Consider the following 20349-nt stretch of genomic DNA (forward strand, 5'->3'; position numbering starts at 1 on the left):
TTTGATGTATAAAATATTACAGAGCAGTAATTCGCAAGAAAATGAAAATGAAAATAATGTAAGACCAAACAGCATTACAAATTGATTGAAGTAATCACTAGTGCATTAGTGGTAGCATGCACCTTAACAAAAGCACTTTATATGTTGAAGTTGGTATAATGCTTGGTGTACTGTATGCGATATTATAAAGCAGTCATGACAAATGCATACAAATTGAACAATGTAAGACCAAAAAGAGCACCACATATTGATTGTTATTGTAAACATATACACAGTGGCAACAGCACTCATCTCAAAAAATTTGCTTCGTAAAAGTTGTTATAAATTATATGGCGTCCACAATACTGAAGAGCAATCATCTCTGACCAAATGCATGTGGAAAAATGCAAGAACAAAATCACTCATGAATTTATGATTATTATAAACATATACTTGCTAATTGAGGGACAGGGTGTGAGGATGTGTTGCTGCATGACTCACACCATCTCATGGACCAAGACACATAACTTGTGTGTTATGTACAAAGCAAATTCCACATTCCATTTTTTTTTTATTTATTATATGTTATACATTTTTTCTACTATTTCTCAGCACACTCACATTCACAATGTATATTTTCTTAAAAAATCTAAAAATAGTTCAACATAGCAGATCTGTTATGCAGTTTTTATCATGACAATGAATGTGAGTCATTTAATTCCCACAATTGGTGCATTGTTGTATGCACCTGATCCATCCCATGTCAGCTGAATGAAGTTAAAGGATGGATGGGGAGATTTAATATTATCTTAAAAACTGATTGAATTGTGTTTAAGTATTCATGAGGAGGTCAGAATAAAAGTCCATGTTTAAACCTAATGAAATAAAAGAGCTTTCAAACATTTAATTATCATGAGCAAGCATACATACAATTTTTACAATTTACCCACACATTCAGACAACTATGCAAACATACTCCATACATCCCAGGTATGCATTTATATACAAATATACTCCAACACAAAATATATTCCAGTATGACATGACATTCATACTACTACAGGATATATATACATATAATTAGGCATATGTAATGCACTTTTTGATGATATAACAATGATTTCCCAGAGTCACTGCTTCTTGATATGAAGTATAACTTGTTGCCTACTCAGCCAGTTAAGATTTTAATCAAGGTGAATTATACTATCATGAATTTGTGCTAAAATTACAATCAGCTTCATTGCAGCTGCTCTAGCGTCATCCCTGTTCATGGTCACTATTCCATCTTCCCCTTTCTTTGTGTTTGCTCTGTTCCAATACCTGTAAATAAGTTATTATATAGCTAATTTTCCCATATATATATATATATATATATTTTTTTTTTTTTTTTTTGTCGCAAAAGGTATATCAGTTATGATTTAAAGACTATCAAATATGAATCAAAAAACAACTTTTTTCATCAATACAGCACTTTCATTGAAAGAAACCCAATAGATTTGGCATATAATAACATGAGCAGAAATTGGTGACTAAAAAAAAGTTTAGAATGCTGGTTGCAGCTTTGATTTGTTTGAGACTGGCCATATAGTGAAAGAAGACACAAAAGGGGAAGGAGAGAAGAAACTTGATTTGAAAATGAGATAAAAACAAGGTAACCACACACACCCAAACAACTTCTTTGAGAACATAAACTGAAACTTGAGTTCCGTTACCAAAGTATGGATCACTGTCAATTATTGTTTGCTGTGATTCAGCACCAGTATATGTAACTAGAAGTTGGTAGGCACCCACCAACCAAAGAGGTATGCTACCCGCCTGGGTGCCGGGAGGGTTTGTATTGGCTGTGCAGTGAGCCACTACTTCAGTGGTTGTTAAGTTGCACTCCTTTGACCCAGTTAGCTGTCTTCTATTTTTGCCTCACCCACACATGGACTGCTGGCATTCTGTCCACAAACATACAATCTCTCCTTGTAATACACAACACTTGACAACACTTAACTCACACAACTCATTTATCCTAACTCTAGTTTTTTTTGTGGTTTATGCATGTACTAGCCCTGCATTTTGGCAAAATGGTGGAGCAATTGATAAAGTAGTAGGTAGAAATGTTAGATGAGCATTAGGTAGAAGAAGGTAGGAACACTGGCTGGGAGCATTAGGTAGTAGTAGTACGTTGGAACAGGTAGATACATTAGGTAATGGTGGTTGGTGGGAACATTAGGTTTGAGCCACTGGAAACACTGTGCTAGCGTTGCCCTCTGCCAGTAGGCTGATGTGGATGAAGCACTGAAAAGCTAAGAAGTAGCACTGGATTTCATCAGTTATGGAGGCTCTTTTGCTGTGGACACCACCTTGAGGGAGTCCCCAAAAGATCAGGCATCAGAGACATAGAGAGATAGGATCACTTAAACTAACAAATGCTAGCAACTCAACACTTCATTCCTCCACTTCCTTCAAATCTACTCCATCTTTTCTTGCTTGATCTACATCTTGTATTATCACAAATACTTCTATAAACTCAGATTTGCAATCACTGAGTTTTATGCCATAAAAAAATCCAAATTTTCTCACTAACTCCTTGCAACTTTTTCATCTCCTCTATTGGTTCTTTAACATCAACTCTAAACACAGAAAAATACTCGGTATCACTATAACATCTTATCTTGGAAGCCCCACATTACACAAAGCTAAATCTTCTGCCATGAAACATGCCTTAAATTTTCCTTCAAACAGTTTTTCTTTTATACAAAGGACAAAGAATTGATTTAGAGTATTGCTGTCAGATGTAGAGATGTTTTGACTTGATGAAATTAAGTCCAAAGCATTCCACCTTATCAACTCCCCAAGTCTGACCCAAATGCCTTATAGATATTACTTCGATTTCTTCCAAGAACTGGCTACCTCTGTTCCCCCACCAACAGCAAGACAACATAATATTCAACAAACTTCTGCATCACACACTTACTTTGTGATCAAAGGCAACTCAAGGGTGAGTCATCGTGATGTCCATTTCTTTCCCTACCCCTTAAAGCTCTGGAATTCTTTACCCCCCTCGTGTCTTTCCCAAAAACTATGACCTGTTCCTTTTTAAAAGGTAGGGTTTCCATTTCCCCAAAAGCTCCTTAAGTTTTAATCATCTTGTCTCTTTACATCTCACTGTCAAACCCTTTCATATTTCAATTAAGGTCTGGCTTCAGCATGAACTTTTGTCAATGACTGGAGACTTTGACATAGGAGAAATATAAGTGGTCTATACTCCCAAGAACTGACTACATATAAAACAAAATATTCAGCATTTTCATGCATAAGTTAGGCACCCTCACCATCACTACACCAACACGGTATGATTAGGTTAGATTCCAAAAGATTACGCAGTACACCATGAAATTAAGCTAAAAGGTTGATTTTTTAAAGAATGTTTTCCTAGATATATTAGTTCTACACCTTTCATGAAATATCTGGAATGGTTTGTATCCAAAATATAAAAAAAGCACACCAAGCTGGAGGTTCAAGGTTTTCCTTTTTATTTTCAAAAGTTTGCCAATAATGAGAAATCTGGATGAGAATCCTATCAACAAATTAGGTAATTATTAGGTAATCTCATAAGTTTCAGGGTGAATAACAATTTTAATGATGTTACAAGATTATGATGATGAATTGGACTTCTGTGACAAAATCTCAACCAGGTAAACTTGCACTGTTAATTACAGACAATAAGATTAATCAGGTAACAGGAACCATAAGATCTTGAAGTCTTACTGTCTGAGCAGTATAAGAAATGCAGTATGAAAGCAACCTCCAAAGCTCTAAACACATAAGTTTAATCAAAATATAAATCTGTGGAGCATCATGGATTATTACTTTATGATAATTGGTTACTTGTCTTTTTTAGTGATATTTTTCAAGAGCTACCTGTAATCTATCTATCTGTCTATATCTCTGACATCTGTTCAATCTGAGAACTCCCGTTAGGGGATGGCCATGGCACGAGTTTCCTCTTATCCCTGTCCTTACATGCCTCCCTCACATACACCATTCCATGCCTTCTTCCACCAATTCTCTCTTACCAATACTATTCCATCCTATTTCCCCATTTCACTGGTGGTCTTCCTCTCACACCAACCCATTTAATCATACTACAGTATTATACACTTGCATTCTTTCCACGTGCCTTCACCACCTCAAAGTACATTCTTTCCGCATGCCCTAACCACCTCAAAGTATTACGTTTCACTCACTCCACCACTCCACGATTCATTTTCATCCTTGACATACCAAATCTCTCATACACCTCCTCATTAATTTCTTCATTCTGTCTAGTCTTACCATATTCCCCTTTCATATAGCTCATTTCCACATCCTTGATTCTTGACCTATGTTACTCATTCCACAGCCATGTATCAGCTGCATAAGTCAGGGTCAGGAGGACTATGCTGTCTCCTGATCCTTTATTCTCTTCCACATGCAACCTTCATTATTCTATTAAGAGATCCAGTGACTCTTGTACATCATACTGGTCTCTTCCTCATCTCTTCTACCATATCACCAAATATACCAAAGATAGCTCTCAAATACTTTAATTCTGTAATCAAAAAACATATTCCTGATGTAACTTACCCCAAACATTGTCATGAAGCTTCTGACCCATAAAAACAATAATAAGGTTTGGCAAAAGAAGAGCAGCTAGGAAGAGTGTTCTTCCTGTGAAGTCCAGTACTTCAAAAACTGGGTAGACCCAAAAATTAGCAGCATATGCAATGAAACAAATCCTGCCAAGAAAAATGGTGTTAGCTTTGCATTCTGTAATACTGAAATACATAAAACATTAAAGAGCCTGAATACTATGAGGCTTACTTATTTCCAAATCTGTATAAGTTTCAAGGTATTCATTTTCTTTACACAATTGTCAATCTCTTAAGTTACATATCAGACTTTCTTAGCATCACTATTAATTTTTGTTTTATCATTCCTATTATCTCTCCTGCCATTCAATATACTTTTGAAAATATCTGTATCCATTTCTACAACACATTCCTCCTAAAACACTACATTTTATGCTATAAAGCTAGCCACATTTTATGCTATAAAGCTAACCTCCACAGTTTATGCTATAAAGCTAACCTCCATGAAAGTCCCTTCAAAACTATTCAAGTCTTCGATATTCTCTGATCAAGAGCCTAAACAATACATCCCTGCTATTTTCATATCCAGCAAGGCTTCGAGTTATGATGTTTTAGGCCTAAGACACACTAAAATTAGGAAAAGTAACTTTGACTTGAAACACTGAGCAAAGAAGGATGATTTTTTAAAACTTTTTAATGTGTAAAGTGAACATTTGCCTCTTATAACAAAGCATATCACTGTATTTGAGGTGTTTGTGTACTTATGCACATTGTAGTGATGTCACACCAAAATACCATTCAATTAGTATCCCACTAACTGGGGAAATATGTTTGTTTGTGTTCACTGTTACCCTGTTATTTACCCCACCCAGGGTAAGTGTAGGCACTTCAATAAATGAGGATTTCCTGCAGTTGAAACAGGTGCTGGATCAGATGATTCAAGGGGTGATGTAGACACCCTCCTCCCTCCAGTCAGTAGCCCTCATTACACTCTGCCACCATATTTAATTATCATCTTCTTTATCAGTAAGTGTACTAACCCTTCATATCTCCAGATGAATACTTATCCATTTTTTTTAATCTGAAAATGTTGAATTTTGTGGGTTGGAAATGAAAACTTAGTGAGATGTTTAAGGGTTATATATCATCTGCTTTACCCATGATACAGCAATATATGTGGAATCAGACAATTCATGGGTGTAATGAAAATAACCATTGTGCTCCTACCTTTCCCTCCCACTAGCCTTCAGTGCACACCATCCCACTCCAGCAGCACCTAAAGCCCCAATCACCATGTTTCCGTACAGTATCTTATTCAATAAATTTTCATTATAAATAATCTGAATTTAACTCTGACAAAGTGAGGTATGGCATATGAGTGGTAATCTGTTTCAGGTACAGTAAAACCCTTCCATAAGAATTACATTGGGAAAAATTTGATCAGGAATATAACCCCCCCTCATAATTTCAATGGTTCAATTGATGATGGATTCATCATGTGATAGGTTGTCCATGAATGTAATCCAGTTATAAGATGAAGCTTATAAGAAGATATGTATAAGAAGATGTGAAAAGTATATCCTCTGCTGATTTACTATGTAGAGATAAAATGTGTACTCTGTAGATGCTCATATTTTTGTATTTTGGATAGGGATCTGTGGTTTCAGTGCATTACACATGACAGCTACAGACTGAGTGTGAACAAATGTGGCCTTTTTTTTTGTCTATTTCCTGGTGCTACCTTGCTGTAGCGGGGATAGTGATGCTGTTTCCTTTTGGGGTGAGGTAGCGCCGGGAATGGATGAAGGCAAGCAAGTGTGAATATGTATATTTGTATTTATGTATGTCTGTGTATGTGTATGTATATATATGTATAAGTGTATAAATTGATATGAATATGTAAGTATGTGTGTGTATGGGCATGTATGTATATATATATGTATACACGTGGATGGGCCATTCTTCGTCTGTTTCCTGGCGCTACCTCGCCAATGCGGGAGATGGCGAATAGTATAAAAAAAATATATATATATATACATATATTTTTTATTTTGCTTTGTCGCTCTCTCCCATGCCTGCGAGGTAGCGCAAGGAAACAGACGAAAGAAATGGCCCAACCCACCCCCACACACATGCACACACACACATCCACACACGCAAACATTCACACCCACACATCCCAACGTACACACATATATACACACACAGACACACACATCATCACACAGACACACACATGCACACAATTCACACTGTCTGCCCCTACTCACCCCCATATATATTTTTTTTTTTTTTTTTTTTTTTTATACTTTGTCGCTGTCTCCCGCGTTTGCGAGGTAGCGCAAGGAAACAGACGAAAGAAATGGCCCAACCCCCCCCATACACATGTATATACATACGTCCACACACGCAAATATACATACCTACACAGCTTTCCATGGTTTACCCCAGACGCTTCACATGCCTTGATTCAATCCACTGACAGCACGTCAACCCCGGTATACCACATCGCTCCAATTCACTCTATTCCTTGCCCTCCTTTCACCCTCCTGCATGTTCAGGCCCCGATCACACAAAATCTTTTTCACTCCATCTTTCCACCTCCAATTTGGTCTCCCTCTTCTCCTCGTTCCCTCCACCTCCGACACATATATCCTCTTGGTCAATCTTTCCTCACTCATTCTCTCCATGTGCCCAAACCACTTCAAAACACCCTCTTCTGCTCTCTCAACCACGCTCTTTTTATTTCCACACATCTCTCTTACCCTTACGTTACTCACTCGATCAAACCACCTCACACCACACATTGTCCTCAAACATCTCATTTCCAGCACATCCATCCTCCTGCGCACAACTCTATCCATAGCCCACGCCTCGCAACCATACAACATTGTTGGAACCACTATTCCTTCAAACATACCCATTTTTGCTTTCCGAGATAATGTTCTCGACTTCCACACATTCTTCAAGGCCCCCAGAATTTTCGCCCCCTCCCCCACCCTATGATCCACTTCCGCTTCCATGGTTCCATCCGCTGCCAGATCCACTCCCAGATATCTAAAACACTTCACTTCCTCCAGTTTTTCTCCATTCAAACTCACCTCCCAATTGACTTGACCCTCAACCCTACTGTACCTAATAACCTAATATATATATATATATATGTGAATAAGAGCAAGGTTATTAGGTACAGTAGGGTTGAGGGTCAAGTCAATTGGGAGGTAAGTTTGAATGGAGAAAAACTGGAGGAAGTAAAGTGTTTTAGATATCTGGGAGTGGATCTGGCAGCGGATGGAACCATGGAAGCGGAAGTGAATCATGGGGTGGGGGAGGGGGCGAAAATCCTGGGGGCCTTGAAGAATGTGTGGAAGTCGAGAACATTATCTCGGAAAGCAAAAATGGGTATGTTTGAAGGAATAGTGGTTCCAACAATGTTGTATGGTTGCGAGGCGTGGGCTATGGATAGAGTTGTGCGCAGGAGGGTGGATGTGCTGGAAATGAGATGTTTGAGGACAATGTGCGGTGTGAGGTGGTTTGATCGAGTAAGTAATGTAAGGGTAAGAGAGATGTGTGGAAATAAAAAGAGCGTGGTTGAGAGAGCAGAAGAGGGTGTTTTGAAATGGTTTGGGCACATGGAGAGAATGAGTGAGGAAAGATTGACCAAGAGGATATATGTGTCAGAGGTGGAGGGAACGAGGAGAAGTGGGAGACCAAATTGGAGGTGGAAAGATGGAGTGAAAAAGATTTTGTGTGATAGATATATATATATATATATATATATATATATATATATATATATATATATATATATATATATATATATATATATAATACCGGGGTCGACGTGCTGTCAGTTGATTGAACCAGGGCATGTGAAGCGTCTGGGAAACTATGGAAAGTTTTGTGGGACCTGGATGTGGAAAGGGAGCTGTGGTTTCGGTGCATTACACATGACAGGTAGAGAGTGAGTGTGAACGAAAGTGGCCTTTGTTGTCTTTCCCTAGCACTACCTCACGCACATGTGGGGGGAGGGGGGGTGCCATATCATGTGTGGCGGGGTGGCGATGGGAATGGCTGAAGGCAGCAAGTATGAATATGTACTTGTGTATATATGTGTTTGTCTGTGTATGTATAGGTATGTATACATTGAAATGTATAGGTATGTATATGTGCATGTGTGGGCGTGTATGTATATACATGTGTATGTGGGTTGGTTGGGCCATTTTTTCATCTGTTTCCTTCTGCTACCATATATATATATATCTTTTTTCTTTTCTTTCATACTATTCGCCATTTCCTGCGTCAGCGAGGTAGCGTTAAGAACAGAGGACTGGGCCTCTGAGGAAACATCCTCATCCAGCCCCCTTCTCTGTTCCTTCCTTTGGAAAAAAAAAAAGAGAGAGGGGAGGATTTCCAGCCCCCCACTCCCTCCCCTTTTAGTCGCCTTCTACGACACGCAGGGAATACGTGGGAAGTATTCTTTCTCCCCTATCCCCAGGGAAAATATATATATATATATGTATATATATATATATATATATATATATATATATATATATATATATATATATATATATATTCATATATATATATATATATATATATATATATATATATATATATATATATATATATATATATATATTATTTATTTTTTTTTTATTATACTTTGTCGCTGTCTCCTGCGTTTGCGAGGTAGCACAAGGAAACAGACGAAAGAAATGGCCCAACCCCCCCCATACACATGTATATACATACGTCCACACACGCAAATATACATACCTACACAGCTTTCCATGGTTTACCCCAGATGCTTCACATGCCTTGATTCAATCCACTGACAGCACATCAACCCCGGTATACCACATCGCTCCAATTCACTCTATTCCTTGCCCTCCTTTCACCCTCCTGCATGTTCAGGCCCCGATCACACAAAATCTTTTTCACTCCATCTTTCCACCTCCAATTTGGTCTCCCTCTTCTCCTTGTTCCCTCCACCTCCGACACATATATCCTCTTGGTCTATCTTTCCTCACTCATCCTCTCCATGTGCCCAAACCACTTCAAAACACCCTCTTCTGCTCTCTCAACCACGCTCTTTTTATTTCCACACATCTCTCTTACCCTTATGTTACTCACTCGATCAAACCACCTCACACCACACATTGTCCTCAAACATCTCATTTCCAGCACATCCATCCTCCTGCGCACAACTCTATCCATAGCCCACGCCTCGCAACCATACAACATTGTTGGAACCACTATTCCTTCAAACATACCCATTTTTGCTTTCCGAGATAATGTTCTCGACTTCCACACATTCTTCAAGGCCCCCAGGATTTTTGCCCCCTCCCCCACCCTATGATCCACTTCCGCTTCCATGGTTCCATCCGCTGCCAGATCCACTCCCAGATATCTAAAACACTTCACTTCCTCCAGTTTTTCTCCATTCAAACTCGCCTCCCAATTGACTTGACCCTCAACCCTACTGTACCTAATAACCTTGCTCTTATTCACATTTACTCTTAACTTTCTTCTTCTACACACTTTTCCAAACTCAGTCACCAGCTTCTGCAGTTTCTCACATGAATCAGCCACCAGCGCTGTATCATCAGCGAACAACAACTGACTCACTTCCCAAGCTCTCTCATCCCCAACAGACTTCATACTTGCCCCTCTTTCCAAAACTCTTGCATTTACCTCCCTAACAACCCCATCCATAAACAAATTAAACAACCATGGAGACATCACACACCCCTGCCGCAAACCTACATTCACTGAGAACCAATCACTTTCCTCTCTTCCTACACGTACACATGCCTTACATCCTTGATAAAAACTTTTCACTGCTTCTAACAACTTGCCTCCCACACCATATATTCTTAATACCTTCCACAGAGCATCTCTATCAACTCTATCATATGCCTTCTCCAGATCCATAAATGCTACATACAAATCCATTTGCTTTTCTAAGTATTTCTCACATACATTCTTCAAAGCAAACACCTGATCCACACATCCTCTACCACTTCTGAAACCACACTGCTCTTCCCCAATCTTATGCTCTGTACATGCATATATATATATATATATATATATATATATATATATATATATTTTTCCTTCTTTTTCTTTCAAACTATTCGCCATTTCCCGCATTAGCGAGGTAGCGTTAAGAACAGAGGACTGGGCCTTTGAGGGAATACCCTCACCTGGCCCAATTCTCTGTGCCTTCTTTTAGAAGATTAAAAAAAAACGAGAGGGGAGGATTTCCAGCCCCCCGCTCCCTCCCCTTTTAGTCGCCTTCTACGACATGCAGGGAATACGTGGGAAGTATTCTTTCTCCCCTATCCCCAGGGATATATATATTATTATTATTATTATTATACTTTGTCGCTGTCTCCCGCGTTTGCGAGGTAGCGCAAGGAAACAGACGAAAGAAATGCCCCCCCCCCCCCATACACATGTATATACATACGTCCACACACGCAAATATACATACCTACACAGCTTTCCATGGTTTACCCCAGACGCTTCACATGCCTTGATTCAATCCACTGACAGCACGTCAACCCTGGTATACCACATCGCTCCAATTCACTCTATTCCTTGCCCTCCTTTCACCCTCCTGCATGTTCAGGCCCCGATCACACAAAATCTTTTTCACTCCATCTTTCCACCTCCAATTTGGTCTCCCTCTTCTCCTCGTTCCCTCCACCTCCGACACATATATCCTCTTGGTCAATCTTTCCTCACTCATTCTCTCCATGTGCCCAAACCACTTCAAAACACCCTCTTCTGCTCTCTCAACCACGCTCTTTTTATTTCCACACATCTCTCTTACCCTTACGTTACTCACTCGATCAAACCACCTCACACCACACATTGTCCTCAAACATCTCATTTCCAGCACATCCATCCTCCTGCGCACAACTCTATCCATAGCCCACGCCTCGCAACCATACAACATTGTTGGAACCACTATTCCTTCAAACATACCCATTTTTGCTTTCCGAGATAATGTTCTCGACTTCCACACATTCTTCAAGGCCCCCAGAATTTTCGCCCCCTCCCCCACCCTATGATCCACTTCCACTTCCATGGTTCCATCCGCTGCCAGATCCACTCCCAGATATCTAAAACACTTCACTTCCTCCAGTTTTTCTCCATTCAAACTCACCTCCCAATTGACTTGACCCTCAACCCTACTGTACCTAATAACCTTGCTCTTATTCACATTTACTCTTAACTTTCTTCTTCCACACATTTTACCAAACTCAGTCACCAGCTTCTGCAGTTTCTCACATGAATCAGCCACCAGCGTTGTATCATCAGCGAACAACATCATGAGAGCATATGATCCTTGAAGTGAATCACAAAATGATGTCAGCCTAGCATCAAACAGTTTAGTTGAGAGTGGGCCCAAAATGAATGAGCTGCTATCATCAAAATTAAGTGGTTAGCAAAGGGTGAATAAGGACTGTTGCCTCCTCACCAGAGATATTGAGATTGGAATGTCCTGCTCCACACATTCCTGGAGAAAATGTATTGTGCTTTCTAGGCTCACTGCAGAGAAAACAGTGATTCACCTTCTTTTTATGTTGACTGTGATAAAACCTAAAAGGTCTATGATATTCTTCAAAAGCAGAAACTGCAGTAAGAGATGCTGTTAAACCATTATATCCACAAACTTGAGGGCTGTTAATCACTTCTGGCAAATAGCACATCTCTTAAAAGCAAAAAAATGTCTAGTGTAAGCATAACTATGCAAATTATACAATTGAGTAGAATAAGAGTTGTTAACTGCAATGGTTCCCATACAGCCTGCCATGTGACAAACTCTTACAAAGATGGACATTTATTCAGGTATCATCACAATAATAAGCCAAGAAAATAAACCAAAGATGAGGTGAATGATGCTATTGTTTAAAAAGCTTTTCTAAATCCCTACCCCAGCAGAATGAAACTGCATATAACAATATGTCCTGTCACAGTACAAACAAGGTGGGGACTCCAATGAGTGCATAGTGATTCTTGACAACAGTAAACATATTATCTTTCTTTGTAATGCTCATCTTTACTGAAATTTCTTGGAAATGTTGAATCACTGGTGTCAAGTTATGTATTTCATGACCCTAGTTGAGTGGATAAGGAAACAATGTTATTTCAGTTTTTCTAAGCACCTAACTGGCTGATCCATTGATGATTAATATTGGAAGCATTGACATCATGTTAAGCATTCAACTGCTTTCGTTATACAAGATCTCTAAGCATGTGTGTTTAAGCTCTACTGAGTGCTTACATAGAAACATGCTACATAAGATAAAGATACATACCAGGACAGATATAGAAAATATGCAACAATAATGGGTACATATAAATTCCATCCTTTCTGGTAGTTGTGGCAGACCATGTACAGCTCTAAAAAGGCACCAACGGCTGGCAAAGTATGCATGATGTGGTTCAGCCATGAAGGGAACCACTTGTCCAGTGAAGCCGGGAAGATCAGTTCACGGTCAACAGCATACAGAACCCAGAAGATGAATGATACAAACTGCCAAGGAAATGCACAACTGAAGCAATGAAGTGTGTTTGTTATCCTGATTGATTTTAGTTTTAGCTACCTACTTGTCTATCAATATTCATGTCATTTCTATCTATCTTGCATCTAAATCTCAGTTTTGATTTACACGAGGTTTACCAAGTACATGCAGCCTCTCAGCTCACTCAGTCTTATTACCAGTTATGTCTAGTGAGCTAAAGTGAACAAAGGATTCTAAACCAATATAAGCATCCTTTACTCTTATTCTACATCATTATAAGTGCTTTTCAACTTTTTACTTTGAAGGCTAAATTGATTTGTCACATGAGACCAATGCACTGAAACCACAGCTCCAGGCCCCACAGACCTTTTCATGGTTTACCCCAGATGTTTCACATTCCCTGGTTCAGTCCACTGACAGCACGTCGACCCCAGTATACCACACCATTCCAATTCACTCTATTCCTTGCACGCCTCTCACCTTCCTGTATGTTTAGGCCCTAATTGCTCGAAATCTTTTTCACTCCACCCTTCCACCTCCTATTTGGTCTCCCACTTCTTGTTCCCTCCACCTCTGACATATATATCCTCTTTGTCAAACTTCCTCACTCAGTCCCTCCATGTGTCCAAACCATTTCAACAAACCCTCTTCTGCTCTCTCAACCACACTCTTTTCATTTCCATGCATCTCTCTTACCCTTTCATTATTTACTCGATCAAACCACCTCACACCACATATTGTCCTCAAACACTTCATTTCCAACACATCCACCCTCCTCTATACAACGCTATCTATAGCCCATGTCTTGCAATCATATAACATTGTTGGAACTACTGTTCCTTCAAACATACCCATTTTTGCTCTCCTAGATAATGTTCTTTCCTTTCCTCACATTCTTCATCTTTCCCAGAACCTTCATCCCCTCTCCCACCCTATAACTCACTTCCACTTCCATGGTTCCATTCACTGCTAAGTCCACTCTCAGATATATAAAACACTTCACTTCCTCCATTTTTCTCCATTCAAACTTACATCCCAATTAACATGACCCTCAACCCTACTGAATCTAATAACCTTGCTCTTATTCATATTTACTCTCAACTTTCTCCTTTCATACACTTTTCCAGTTACCAACTTCTGCATTTTCTCACTTGAATCAGCCACAAGAACTGTATCATTGGCAAACAACAACTGTCCCATTCCCCAGGCCCTCTCATCCCCAACAGACTGCATACTTGCCCCTGTCTCCAAAACTCTAACATTTACCTCCCTAACAACCCCATCCATAAACAAAATAAACAACCATAGGGACATCACACACCCCTGCTGTAGACCGACATTCTCTTGGAACCAATCACTCTCCTCTCTTCCTACTTGTACACATGCCTTACATCCTTGGTAAAAACTTTTCACTGCTTCTAGCAACTTACCAACCACAATATATACTCTTAAGACCTTCCACACAGCCTCTCTGTCATCCCTATCATATGTCTTCTCCAGATCCATAAATGCTATATATAAATCCACATTCTTCAAACCAAATACCTGATCCACACATCCTCTACCACTTCTTAAACTACACTGCTCTTCCCCAATCTGATGCTCTGTACATGCCTTCACCCTCTCAATCACTACCCTCCCACATAATTTCCCAGTAATACTCAACAAACTTATGCCTCTGTGGTTTGAACACACACCTTCATCCCCTTTGCCTTTGTACAATGGCACTATGCATGCATTCTGCCAATCCTCAGGCACTTCACCATGATCCATACATACACTGAATATCATCACCAACCAATCAACAATACAGTCTGTGGATGAATTATTCACAACTGTGTATGAGGATTAGATGTTGTGCATCTAGCAATTTCCCCAGCTTGTCTACTGATAGCAGAAAGGACCCCTTTTATAAATATTCACTGTCTTCAGTATGGAAGGGTTATCATGGGGATTGGGGGGTCTTGAGATATGCTGATCCAGTCTTTGTAATGTTGCAGAGATGAGAAGTGTTCAGACACCAAATGAGAAAGTGTAACATAAATGTCTGGGAGCATAATTTTTGATGAATGTATGTTTGATGTGGTGGTGTTTAAAACTAGGTGGAGAGGGCAGTTGTCTATAGCCTGTCAGGTCATTTGGGTGTGTTTATGTTCTGTCATTGCTGTGGTTGTTGGGGAAGGGGGATCTGTAAGTATAGGTTGTTAGAAGATGAGGCAGGGGTAAGCATTTTACTTCGACTTGGGGGATGGTGTTGATTATGGAGCAGTTTGGATGAGAAAGGTCTTATGCTATTGTAGACCTAGATGCTGAGCATCCTGATATGAAACTGTATTGGAAGTATTTTTGTTTCATTGTGCAGGTGCTGAATGTTGGTGGTTGTTAGCCCAGTATCCTTTTGATGGGACTCCCACTGGCTTAAGGCTGCACTCCATGCAAAGGTAGGGAAATCATCAGTCATAAAGATCCATGACAAGACTGTACTCATTTCCATCCATATCTGGTGATGGAACCTTGACAAACCCAAAGCCAATCTTAGATTTCACCCCTGCAACAATACAAGTATCTGAAACTACATTACATTTCATAGAAATTCTTGTGTTACATTATCTTGTTTGCAGTCTGGGCACATCCATCTCCTCAGTATCACAAACATTGATTCAACATGTCACTAGAACCATCATGCCCAAGATGCAATTTGTGCACTGAATTTCTGCTCAACTGTGTTGCACTCATCCTACAAAGACAAAGACACAACATTGCCACTTCTTAACCTATGGTCACATCAGTGGATGTGACTGGTTTCCTGAGTGATGGAGGATCCCCTTAGAAAATCCTCGGTTAAGATGGGAAGGTAAGTTATATACATAGGTGTTCCTGAACTTCATCTGGAAGGGGTAACAGCACAAGTAAGAAGTTACCTTCAACAAGGTTGTATTATGTCAGTGAATGGAAATAAGTGTAGTCTCATGGAGGATCTTGTGCAAAAGAAGCCCACCTAACAGTGACCCTGTGTGAAGTGCAACCCTATAAAGGGGTTTTAACTAACATACACACACTTGATATCTTACCACACCCATAGGAAACACTAAAGATGTAAATAGCCAATCACGTAACTTCTGTAGAACACTCTGTTGGCTAAGGATCGCCGTATCTGATCCAACAATGTCGTTGAGTACACACAGCCCGAAGAACCCACATTGTAGAAGCTGCAATGATACCATGATGAGTATGTGATTTCTCAGTATTTGCTTATTTTGGTGGTAATCTATCACTATACTGTATTCAATATTTCACACAAATAATTTTCTCAAATGATGCAGAACACAACTGCAAATAATGAAGTGAATCAACCTATACTATCAAATGTGGGTAACACAAATCCTTTAAGCAGAAAATCAACAATATTGGTAAAGTACACCTTGAGCAGTAACGCAAAATTACAGAATTCATTTCCAAATCCAGTTTGACATGCTGGTTTTTTCATATAGAAAACATAAACTTATGTATTGTACTTTTGGGATATACTAAACAAGCTTGCTGTCAGTAGTTCATATTCTTATAGTACTACTGACAATTCAAAAAGGTGGCATGAAAACTAAATGTCTCATAAAGACATTCTTAAACTGAATTACACTACAACTAAGCTATACTCATTCAATTGAAATACAGTAATTTCCCAATTTGCGTGGTCTTAAATGACCTTGATTGTTTTATTGTATTTCTAAGGGAAATGGGTGTTTTAACGTATTTCTAAGTATAATGAGCATCAAAGGTTTCCTCTTGAGTTTCAAAAGTATGCAAAGAAAAGGTGAAATAAGGTAGTTGGAGATTTATTGTCAGTACCTCTAAAAATGAATGAAAAACAAGAAAATTGCATACCAAGATTCTTTTTTCCATATCTGATATGGAGGGATCTTATCACATACTAAGGTTGTAATGAATTATACACAAATATAGGATACCAAGTTTTCACAGAAAAATGTGACCAAGTACAGCATGTCAGTTGACATTTTCCTTTTCTTTTTGTACACTTCTTTAATGGTTTCTATATATCTATGTATTTATTTTGTAATTACTAAACTACAGTATTTACTGTATGTTCATTTTGGTTTCATAATTTTGTTTATGCAACAGAAGTATAAAACAAGGCTTTTACTGGATTTTGGTTGTTTTCAACATGCCTTGTTTAAATTGTCGTGCTTTGTTTATGCCTTGTTTTTTGCAACTATAAAAATTGCATCAAATGTTCCATGATTTGTTTCAGTTCATCATCCATTACTGCCTTGCATGATCACTGTTGGGTAGTTATGAGAAGAAAAACATGAAATTCACCTTCAAATGTCCTAAACGTCTGAGAAGTCTGTTACAAAATTTTTGTTTTGACTAAAGATGAGGACCACAACAAAGTATAACCCCAATTTGGGTCAAATCCTTAAAACAGCATCTCGTAAGTATTACCATTCCAAAAATGTTTTCCTCAGTCTGTACAGTAACTATGATTGTTTGCTTTGCAATCCTCCATGAATAAAAAGCCTAAATCAAACCAACTCATTTTGGAAGCTCATAGCAAATACAGATCAAAGTGGATTTGATTTGGTCTGGTTGTCTTATTCATGTAACAGTTATCATCACTCAGATTCACATTTTTCCAATCTTCAAATCATTACCTAATAAGTTAGGTTTCCATATGACTGCAGGATTGAGGGGAAGGGGCATTTCACTTATTTGGTTTGGAAGATACCCTGTCTTCTCAGATTTTTCATCTCATTTCAAACCTATTGACTAGTGAAATAATTTGTTAAAAAAAAAAACCATTAATATTTACAGAAACTTTATTCACACCTTTTGAATATTGATGATACTTTACCAGATAATCATCATGTTTAGTGATGATGAGAATGTGTACTGTATCATTAACTACCTCTACATATGTTTTTGAATGTTAAGTTACTGGTATGATTCAATAGCAATTGCAAGTGGGAATTTGCACTGCTTTTCCTATTACAATAGATACTGTTAACTCATAAGTGGTTAAGGCATTAAAGGAAAGGGATGGTTGTCTTGAATATGTTGTCTTGATAGGTAAAACATCAAAAATCAACACAACCCATGAAAACATTATCTAATTTCTTTTAAGAAACCAAGAATGAACTTACAAGTCACATGACTTCACACTTATTCAAAAAGCATGTGCTACTTTTTTGTCAGTTTGCCTCCAGTGAATTTGCAATGAAGAATAAGGCCTTAAAACAAATATTGTGACTATAGACGGCCACAATTAATTTATCATATTTAAGATTTACAGTAAATATGTACCTCTGATCATCTAAATATAGAATACTAAACTTTGTTCTTTATGTATGTTGTTGTTTGTTGTTCTTATCATCATATACCTAGGAGGTTAAACCATAAGCAACAAAGAAAAGAAACAAAGTACCATGTAACCCCATTTTTTATTACTTTCCAGTGGTGATTGTTGCATATATATATATATATATATATATATATATATATATATATATATATATATATATATATATATCAAAGTGAATTTAAGCAATTTGTCTGTTTATACAAAGTGAATTTGTGACTCAGGGGGCTAAAGCCTCATTGATCCTGGGTTAGGTCAGGGCTTTGACCATGTGTTTTAGTCAAGATATTATTATAACACGTTAAACTGTTAGGATCATAGGTTATAGCCTTAGGTTAGAATGTTAGGTTTAAAGTTAGATACCTCTGGTAGGTCATATCATGCTTATTGGTCAAACCTAAAAATGAATATGTTTTCATATTTCGCTTAAATCAGCTCCAATGGATACGGAGCCTGACGAAATCGGGACCGGTACCGGTTCAGAATGCCCACATTTGGGCTAAAACATTAGACGATTCATAATCATATTAAACTATAATTTTTTTTTTTGGATAATTTAATGTACAGTTTGGAAAACATTCGTAACTAGCATTTTCATGCATAATTGGAAAGGACTGGGTAGAATGTGGAACATTGGGTAAATTGTTGAACCTCTTTAACTAAACGTTTACCTTCACATTCCTGCACGTGTTTTTGTTGTTATTGTTTGTAGGGTGTCGATGTTTTTCTGTGCTCTTCTTCCAATTATGTTTTTCATTTTGTCTTAACAAGACTAGTTTAAGTTTGGCAACTTCTTAGAAGTCAGTTGATATATAGAGCCGTACTTCCTCTTCCTGTATTTTCTGTTTACACAAAATGGACGAAAGACATCTTTAACTATATTTTTCCTGTTCTTAATGTGATTTTCTTTTTGCATGCTACATTGTGTTGTACTATGAAAGAAATCTTTTAGATACTTTATTTCGAGTTTGTCATGAAAATCTGTGCATTTCGATTATATCTGATTTCACTAAAGTAACATAAAATGATTAAGCAATGTTTGTAAATGTTCGCAAAGGTAATACTAACAGTTATAGATACTTTATAAGCCTCATGCTTTGTGCATTAGATATCAGTAAAGATATGTCAATGATAGTCAAAAGTAGTCACTTGCAGTGACGTCATTTGTTCCCGCTGAAGACTATCTTTGATATGTACTTCAGTGCAAGAAAATTATACGTCGTCACAATGATGAAACTTACCCATAATCCTGGATCAATTCCTTCTATACAAAGCCATGATAATGCGGACATAGATCTACGATCACGTGATCTGCGATTGATTAGTTGCTAAGCACACCGGCTGACTGTCCTGACATTTGTGTACTTACCGCGTCAATGAATGTTAGGTATTTGAATCTTCCACCCATTGCCCAAAAAGCCGATTCATATTCCGAGCCCTTAGGTGGTTTAACGTCATAGCACAGTCCACACACATAGACCAAGAACACTCCGAAATGAACTAAATGTAGCCTCAGCTCCATGACTGCTGACTTTCGCACCACAACAGTATTCGGCCCCAGAGAAAATGACGGCTGATCGGGGGAACTGTGGGATCCTCGCGCTACCCGTTGCCACACTTATTAACGTAGATACTTCTCTCGTACTTTACGTGAATTATCTCCAATTTAGAATTATGTTGCCATGCAGAACAATCATAGCTTGATAGATTCCTCCCACGATTTCATTGTGCTGAACCGCATTCCATTTCCCAGATTAATCTTAAACAGGAATAATATTTAAAGCATTTGGTTATATCTGGTGGCACCTAGCATTCTGAGGGTGCTGTCATT

The 20349-nt window shown here is 38.4% G+C and overlaps 1 protein-coding gene and 1 long non-coding RNA gene across 2 annotated transcripts in view; one reads left to right on the forward strand and one right to left on the reverse strand.

The window, feature by feature from the left end:
* Nucleotides 1-501: 501 nt before the first annotated feature.
* Nucleotides 502-20143, reverse strand: LOC139755873 (androgen-induced gene 1 protein-like). The gene is made up of 5 exons (XM_071674539.1): nucleotides 19888-20143; nucleotides 16216-16353; nucleotides 12938-13155; nucleotides 4597-4748; nucleotides 502-1299 (listed from the first exon to the last, which is right to left on the reverse strand). The coding sequence occupies exons 1-5, from the start codon at nucleotides 20038-20040 to the stop codon at nucleotides 1256-1258; spliced, it is 705 nt and encodes a 234-aa protein (XP_071530640.1). The 5' UTR covers nucleotides 20041-20143; the 3' UTR covers nucleotides 502-1255.
* LOC139755875 (uncharacterized) overlaps nucleotides 16371-20349 on the forward strand; it is a 162627-nt gene continuing 158648 nt past the window's right edge. The window contains exon 1 of the long non-coding RNA XR_011714188.1: nucleotides 16371-17594. This is a non-coding gene — a long non-coding RNA (uncharacterized lncRNA). The remainder of the gene's footprint in view (nucleotides 17595-20349) is intronic.

The sequence above is a fragment of the Panulirus ornatus genome, chromosome 20, assembly GCF_036320965.1.
Source record: "Panulirus ornatus isolate Po-2019 chromosome 20, ASM3632096v1, whole genome shotgun sequence".
NCBI classification, from domain to species: domain Eukaryota; kingdom Metazoa; phylum Arthropoda; class Malacostraca; order Decapoda; family Palinuridae; genus Panulirus; species Panulirus ornatus.